Below are 8,452 nucleotides of genomic sequence, written 5' to 3'. Positions count from 1 at the left end.
ACAAATTTTTCAGTTAAAGACAGTTCATCATTGAATTCAGTGATGTCATCATCCAGCTCAGTTTAAATAATATCTTTGCAATTATGTCAACGATAACGCTGGAAATGAAGTGTCCCCAACTAAGCAAGCCAGAGGCGACAGCAGCAAGGAACCAAAACTCCATCGGTGACAGAATGGAGAAAAAACCTTGGGAGAAACCAGGCTCAGTTGGGGGCCAGTTCTCCTCTGACCAGACGAATCAGCAGTATGGAAAAATCCATTTAAGACGTAATAAAACAGACGATGAACAATATTAACAGCAATTATTATATGATGCAATCAAACTTATAGCAAAATGTGGTAGTTCTGTAAGTTGTTTCAGGGTTGGCAGAGTGCAGGTCTCTACTTTAATACTTTTTCCCTGGGTCATTCCACTTTATTACACAGGACTTAATTTCTAAACTTATTTGTATTGTATGTATGGATTAGTTGGGTTGTTACCGACATCTGGTGAAAATTTCAAGTCAACAGCACCTTTAGAAATATATTTACTGAGAAAAATGGTGATGTGCTCAATACTTATTTTAACCGCTGTACTATGTACTTATTAACTGGGTAATATACAGTTTCTGTTCAGAATTCTCCAAACTAGCATCTGAAATATATCTGACAAGTCCATTGCTCAAAGTACCAAGTATATTTGGAAATAAAACTGAAACTTGAATGACTACAAAATTGGAAAAGCCAAGTCTTGCCTGGGGTTTGGTGAAGTTCCTGTCCATGCACCACTGGACAAAGTACTTCTTAGCAGCTTCTAGGCTCTTGTCATCTGTCTTCTTAAAGTAAACCCTGATCAGCTGCTCGGCGAAGCACTCTGGCAGCAGTTTGGACACCTGTTACACCACACGGACATCAGGAACACAGGCCTTCATTTTGTCTGGGTTATAAAATTAGTCAGGCAATGCTCAAACGTACAACATCTTTCCTCAAACAACATGCATTTCCCACAAACTATATACAGAGGATATCTTCTTTGGGACTAGAAGCAATACAATCTAATGTAACAAATCAGCTCATGACAGGAAATATGAATAATTAACCATAACTAGTTATAATTAACTATTCATATTTTAGATCCGCTGTAGATATTTAGCTGACCTCTCAGGGTCAACTGTCTTGTCAATTCTAAGAACGTTAATTTCCTGGTTAAGGAGAGTGGGCTATCCTACTCACATTCCTGGGGGGTCATAAAACCAGTGATATCATGATTAGTTGTCATGGTGACCAGAGGGCCTGGTGTTCAGCAGACATCCTGGCATCCAGTTTATTGAGTGAGGGGACTGTGACGATTTGTTAATCTAATGAATAATTGATTTGGTAAATCAAATTAAAATTAGTGTGTCAGATTGGTCAAGACGCTACACTAAACATAAACACTCTCTCATTTAATATGGAAATTAATCCATAATCAACTTTCTAGGCTTGTGTTTTGTTTTTGTTTTTTGGGAGGGGATCACTGAGAGAAATGTTCAAATTAGGCATATGATGTATCAAATTTTCCTGTTGAAATAATTGCTGAAGCTTAAATCACGGTATTCAGTCACAATATTGAAATGTTGCAAAAAGGTCTAAACCTTTTTTCCAATCCCAAAAATAACTAATTTTTTGTGTACTGCATTATCGTATTTAAATGTTCAAGGTAATCAAATGTTTCATAAAGATTAAAGTGCAAAAGAACTATAAAGACCACTTTACAATAAAGTCTCATTCGTAAACGTTATGTGTGTGTGTGTGTGTGTGTGTGTATGTGTATGTTAGACCAGTTTATGTGTTTATGTAGGATGTTAGACCAGTTTATGTGTTTATGTAGGATGTTAGACCAGTTTATGTGTTTATGTAGTATGTTAGACTAGTTTAAGTGTTTATGTAGTTAATAAAACCTTACTTGTATCACACTTGACGTGGTTCATTGTTTGCTTATAACTGGAGTCACTTAATCATGCAGATTTATGCTACAAGCTTTTGTAGAATTGTACAGTAAGAAATTTATTTCCCTTAACCAGGAAATTAACGTTCTTAGAATTGACAAGACAGTTGACCCTGAGAGGTCAGCTAAATATCTACAGAGATCTAAAATATTCATAATTAATTATAACTAGTTACGGTTAATTATTCATATTTCCCACGAGCTGATTCGTTACAAACATGTGCATCTTTCAGCGCAACAGAATGTGAGTGTATAACACTGGCTACGTTTACATGCAACCAAATAATCCGTTTGTAATGGGATTGACGGCTCAATCGGGCTGAAAAGACTTCATGTAAACACCTCACTCGATCCGACTGAGCTCGATCTGAATCAGATTTCGACCGGATTGTAAGGGGTGGTTTATTGCTTTTCTAATACGGCGAGAGCGCATGTAAACACTCTAGTAAACACTACATTCAGATTCATCAATTGGAATGAATTCAGTCCGATTGAAACAAAAGCTGTGCATGTAAACAAAGCCAGTGAGCAATATGCTTTCTAATTCTAGAATAAATGATTTTGATCATTTATATCCACATAGAACAGCACTAATACTTTGACATGTCAGATCACTAAAGAAACATGTGTGAATGAGAAAATAAAGAGCGGGACATGCGTGATGTTAAAGAGTAATTAATCAGTGAAAAGAACTCACACCGACTCTCTCTCACACACAGAGAGAGCATCTCTCACCAATTCAGTTCAAATACACACTGAATTATGTCAAAATGCCCATCATGTGGAGTACAGACATAAACACAGTCCATGTGTCTTGTTGAGAGAAAACCAGATGTGCATCAAATATATTATATCTTATATATGTGACCCTGCAGCACAAAAGCAGTGTTAAGTCGCTGGGGGATATTTGTAGCAATAGCCAACAACACATTGTATGGGTCAAAATTATCCATTGTTCTTTTATGCCAAAACTCATTAGGATATTAAGTAAAGATCATGTTCCATGAAGATATTTTGTAAATTCCTACAGTAAATATATCAAAACTTAATTTTTGATTAGTAATATGCATTGCTAAGAACTTAATTTGAACAACTTTAAAGATGATTTTCTCAATATTTAGATTTTTTTGCACCCTCAGATTCCAGATTTTCAAATAGTTGTATCTCAGCCAAATATTGTCCTCTCCTAACCAACTAAACATCAATGGAAAGCTTATTTATTCAGCTTTTGAGATGATGTATAAATCTCAATTTAAAAAAAATTACCCTTATGACTGGTTTTGTGCTCCAGGGTCACATATAATCATCCTTCAGCTTCTCTTTGCTCTGAATATTTGATTGATTGATTGATGTAATATATAATATTTTTTTATTACAAAATTACATTTCAGCAAATTTGCAAGAGAGCAGCAATTATAGGGCCAAACACACCAATGGGGAATAAACTTGACTGTAAATAGCAATTTGGTAACTATACTAATTAGGGCTGTTGACAACACATTAATTAATTTTGGAAAAAAAATAACACATTCCAACCAGGCATTTAACGCAGCCGCCGCCCAGACCTGTAGACTGATGAGTCTGTGAATGCAGAGTTCAAGATCCAAGTGCTAAACATGCCTCTGGATGCAGCGGTGTCTTATATTTATATTACATATTTAAACAATATCACACAACAAGAGTACTGGTTTATACCAAATATCTGCACAATTCCAAATGTTACATAGAATTTATGCAACAGTTCAATAAATAAAGTCACTAATATCGTGTGAAAATGTAGAACTGTTGTGCTTTTTCGAGTAACACAGCGACATTACCGAATGAATTGCGTGAGCCACTGATTCAGTGATCCATTCATAAAGAGAGTCGATTGAATGAATCAGAAGTCTGAACGAATCAGTTGAATGAATGATGATTAAAACCGTGACTTGCTTTCACCTACTGGCAGTTTTAGTTTCATATTTATAGTATCATTTCTTTTTTACTTTTCTTTAAATCATTTCATATTTCAAAATCAAGCCTCGGCTAACACAGTATAGCATTGCTTAACACAGTATAGTAAGTTTTTTTTTTTATAATAAATAAAAAGAATAGGGAAAAATAAAGTCCCCTTAGAGGGACTTTTTTAAAATAAAAAAAACAAGTCAAAACAATAGAAAAATGAATGCAGAATGCTAGTGTTAGAGGCTCTTTTTTATAATAAATAAAAACAAAACAAGTAGATAGAATAGAAAAAGAATAGAGAACACTAGAGATAGAGGCTGTTTTTTAAGAAAACAAGTAGTTAGAATAGAAATAGAATAGAATGTTAGAAGTCATGTAACACGGAAAGGTGAGGCACCTGTGAGTTTGGTGTAGGCCTCCATGTCGTCTATAGCTGAAGAGATGCTGAAGATCCTCCCAGAAGAGCCCTGGATCTGAATATGAGGATCAGCTTTTACAAAAGCCTCCGTTATCCTGATATGAAACAACCAGGACAGAACACTTCAATCGCACTGAAGCTGTGAACAGGACAATGTGTGGTTCAGTGAGGAGAATACACACATGGTCTCGATGATGTTGCCCACTTTGTGCTGATACGCCCGGCGATGGAGGCAGTTACGAGTGTGGAACATGTCGTAGAGATTGCCAACTTCCTGCCAACAGTAAAACAATCAACATAAAAAATCAGAACGGCTTTTATACTGCTTTGAAATTCTGCCTGATACAGAAACACTTCTGAACCAGGGCCCGTATTTAATCAAGCCTCTCAAAGTGCCATTTTAGTCTTAAGTGCTGAGAATTCATTAAATTTACTCCTACTTTCAAACTTAATTATAAAAGCAAGTTATCAAATTTCTTAAATCTAAGAATTACTCTTACTCTCCCAGTTATTTAAGACAGCTCGAGAGGTCTCTCAAGTGGTTAGGAGTTGCCAGTAGGGGCTTGTGATGCACAAATCTTTCAGAAGAGGAAGAATGTTCTTGAAATGTTTGACGACGAGCAGTTAATAAAACAGTTACATTTCCTCAGTTATTCAAACAGAAACTAGCAAAGAATATTTGCATAACCAAAGAACATTATCACTGACTTCAGTCTAATGAGAAAAGACACATTATTTTCCACATACTGTACATTATTGTTTCTCCTCTATGCCCCGCCTTTCTGAAACGCGTCGGTTTTTACAAAGCTCATCGGTCTGAAAAGCAAGGTGTGATAAATAGTATATGGGTTTGTAACAAACTTTCTTATTGGTTATTACATATGCGTATGTACGTATAAGGAAGTGTTCATTAAACAGCATCTAAACAGAGTGCAAGTCTAGCATGGTTTATGACATGGTGTCAGAAGAGGGATCTTAGCTCAGTGGACTCTGACAGACTGTTGCTATTTTGCCCCTATAAGTAAAGAGCTGCACAGTCGAGAATATGCTCAAATTTTTGCCACCAGAAAGTTTCCCGTTTGAAAGGCCGAGCGAATGGCCGGAGTGGAAACTGTAGAGATTCATGCATTACAGAACATCCACCAAATTATCACTGGAGGACGGCAATGTCCCCGAAGAAACGTGATATATGAATGCGCACACTTTCATCAGCGGTGTCAGCGAGATGGAGAGACAGTAGAAGCGTTCGTAAGAGGACTTTATGAGCTCTCAGAACATTGTGATTTTAGCTAACTAAAAGATGAATATATCCGAGACTGGATTGTGATCGGATTGAGAGACAAATCTCTGTCAGAAAAGCTGCAGCTTCAAGGAATACTGACGCTCTCTAGAGCAATTGAAATGGCACGTAGCCACGAGCTCATTAAAAACCAAAATGCGGAGCAAAGCGAAAGTAAATTAGAAGAGGTTAAATTTCCCCAACAAAATCGTGGCAGAGGAAGGAAAATTAGCACTGATAGACAGAGAAAAGGACAAGGCTATAGAAACGAATGGAGTGACTGGAAAAAATGCACAAGATGCAACAAAACACATAATCAGAGCGAGCACTGTCCTGCCAAAAAAGCTGAATGTCGAAAGTGTAAAAAGATTGGCCATTTCACTGTAGTCTGCCACACTAAGACGTAACATCTTATGAAGATGCAGGGTCAGCAATGTTATTGGGCTCTGTTCAAAGTAAGGATGCACCCATTCCACCATGGACAGTTGACATCCTTATGGAAGACCAAATAATCAAATTCAAAATTGATTCTGGTGCAGATGCCACCATAATATCTGAGAAAAGTTATGAAAGCCTGAAAAATAAGATACCACTGAGCAAAACAAATGTCATACTGAACAGTCCTGGTGGCAAGCTGAAGACGAAAGTAAATGTAAAAAAAAATATGTACATGATGAATGCATATGTGGTGAGAGGAGCCCATGTTGGGAATCTGCTAGGACGCAGTGCTGCAATTCAAATGAGGCTAATAAAAAGAATAGAGGAAATAAGAGAGAACGTGTTTGGCTCTTTGGGACTGATGGCAAGCGAACCAGTTAAAATAATGCTTAAAAGTACAGCGGAGCCATACAGCGTTCATGTAGCTCGTAGAGTACCAATCCCAATGCTTACGAAGGTAAAACAAGAACTGGACAGAATGGAGCAGCTGGGCGTGATTGAAGAGGTTTCTGAGCCCACTCCATGGTGTGCCCCAATGGTGCCGGTCGCCAAAAAGAATGGAGACATTAGAATATGTGTCGACCTCAAACGACTAAAAGTCGTCATTCATGAAAAGTATGTTTTGCCAACCTTGGATGACATCACTTCTAAACTGGCAGGGGCGACAGTCTTTTCTAGCCTTGATGCTGCCAGCAGTTTCTGGCAGATACCGTTAGACGACGCTAGCAAGTGGTTGACTACTTTTATAACCCCCTTCAAGAGGTACTGTTTCCATCGCTTGCCATTCGGCATAACTAGCGCTCCAGAGATATTTCAGAAACGCATGAGTGAGCTACTTCAGAATGTCGAGGGAGTATGCTGCTATAAGGACGACATCTTAGTATATGGTCATACTCGTGAAGAACATGACCATAGACTTGATGAAGTGCTGAATGCTATCCATGCCTCAGGGCTGAAGCTGAAGAAGGAAAAATGCATTTTTGGTCAGAAGGAATTGGGTTTTGTGGGACATCGTCTCAGTAAAGAGGGCATTAGACCCGACCCAGAAAAGGTCCATGCTATCCGGGACCTCAGCAAACCCCAAAATCTGACTGAGTTCAAACGGATGCTGAGTTTGATTAATTACCTTTGCCGTTACCTGCCACACAGCGCTACCGTGTTACAGCCGTTGAATGAGCTACTGAGAGCTGACACAGTATGGAGGTGGTACAAGAGTCAAGAGGAGGCGTTCACAAAAGTGAAAGAAATGTTAGTTGTGGCCCCAGTGCTGGCATATTACGATCCTACGGCAGCTGTGCATCATACTCCACAACATGTAGTGTCACCTAAGACTACACGGTGTGGGCGAGTGATAAGAAAGCCATTGCGCTTTTATTTTTCCCTTTTCTTGTTATCTAATTAATGCATTACAGAGACTTTATTTGTGGAAATATTCATTTTGCATAATGTTTTATGTTTGTGATGTTATCAGCAGTGTAATTTAACTTTTGATCTAATTATGTTTGTTAAAAAGTAACATACTTCGCCAAAAAGGGGGAAGATGTGATAAATAGTATATGGGTTTGTAACAAGCTTTCTTATTGGTTATTACATATGCGTATGTATGTATACGGAAGTGTTCATTAAACAGCATCTAAACAGAGTGCAAGTCCAGCGTGGTTTATGACACAAGGTGTACTGTGATTGGCCAGCTATCCAGTGCGTTGTGATTGGCCGAATACCTCAAGCGTGTGACGAAAATGTTACGCCCCTCACCATACTGTGATGATGCCCTGTCAGGCCAGAGCGACGAGACAAAAACATTAAAACCCATTATAAACGAGGCATTTGTTGCATCCAGTGGGGACATAATTATGGATTATAATGACTTATACTGTCTTTTTACGTGTTGCGTTGCATCACGCCACATAAACATAAAACCATGTCTGCATTTGTGATCGGAGAAATGTCAAATAACAAGTGCTACTCTACACTGCCCAAAACTCACGTTTGAATTATCGGTGGCAAATTCTTTAAATGAAAACGTACTTACAGACTGTGAGTCAGAACAGCCGGCAGGCGGCGTTATGCAAATCTTCCCACATAGCGATGTAGATATGTGGGTCGTGTTAGAACGAGTCGTTTTAGGTAGGCGTGGCTGACTTAACTTTTATAAAGAATATCTCTTTGGATTTGAGACTTTAGTCTTTGCAACTTTACAGATCTTCTTTATGCACCAAGAGCTTGTAACACTCCAAAGAGAAAGGAAAAATTTAAATCGCATCATATGACCCCTTTAAAAAAACTCCCGTTATAATCAGTGAAGCTACATACACTGTATCATGAATAAATCTCTTACCCCTTATTTACACTGCACACGTCTGCGGTGCGTTACGGCTCCGACACGGTCACCGGAGCTGATCCCAGC

General features: G+C 38.2%; 1 protein-coding gene across 1 annotated transcript in view; it reads right to left on the bottom strand.

Moving 5' to 3' along the window:
* Window positions 1-8,452, bottom strand: part of samhd1 (SAM domain and HD domain 1) — a 30,960-nt gene that overhangs the window by 12,036 nt on the left and 10,472 nt on the right. The window contains exons 10-12 of the mRNA XM_016255757.1: window positions 4,511-4,602; window positions 4,291-4,423; window positions 735-872 (exon numbers count right to left, since the gene is read on the bottom strand). Of these exons, the coding sequence (XP_016111243.1) occupies window positions 735-872; window positions 4,291-4,423; window positions 4,511-4,602 (363 nt within the window). The remainder of the gene's footprint in view (window positions 1-734; window positions 873-4,290; window positions 4,424-4,510; window positions 4,603-8,452) is intronic.

This window comes from Sinocyclocheilus grahami, unplaced genomic scaffold, assembly GCF_001515645.1.
Source record: "Sinocyclocheilus grahami isolate Dianchi unplaced genomic scaffold, SAMN03320097.WGS_v1.1 scaffold1367.1, whole genome shotgun sequence".
Classification (NCBI taxonomy): domain Eukaryota; kingdom Metazoa; phylum Chordata; class Actinopteri; order Cypriniformes; family Cyprinidae; genus Sinocyclocheilus; species Sinocyclocheilus grahami.
Note: the sequence above shows the minus strand (reverse complement) of the source record. Positions and strands in the feature narration are given on the sequence as shown.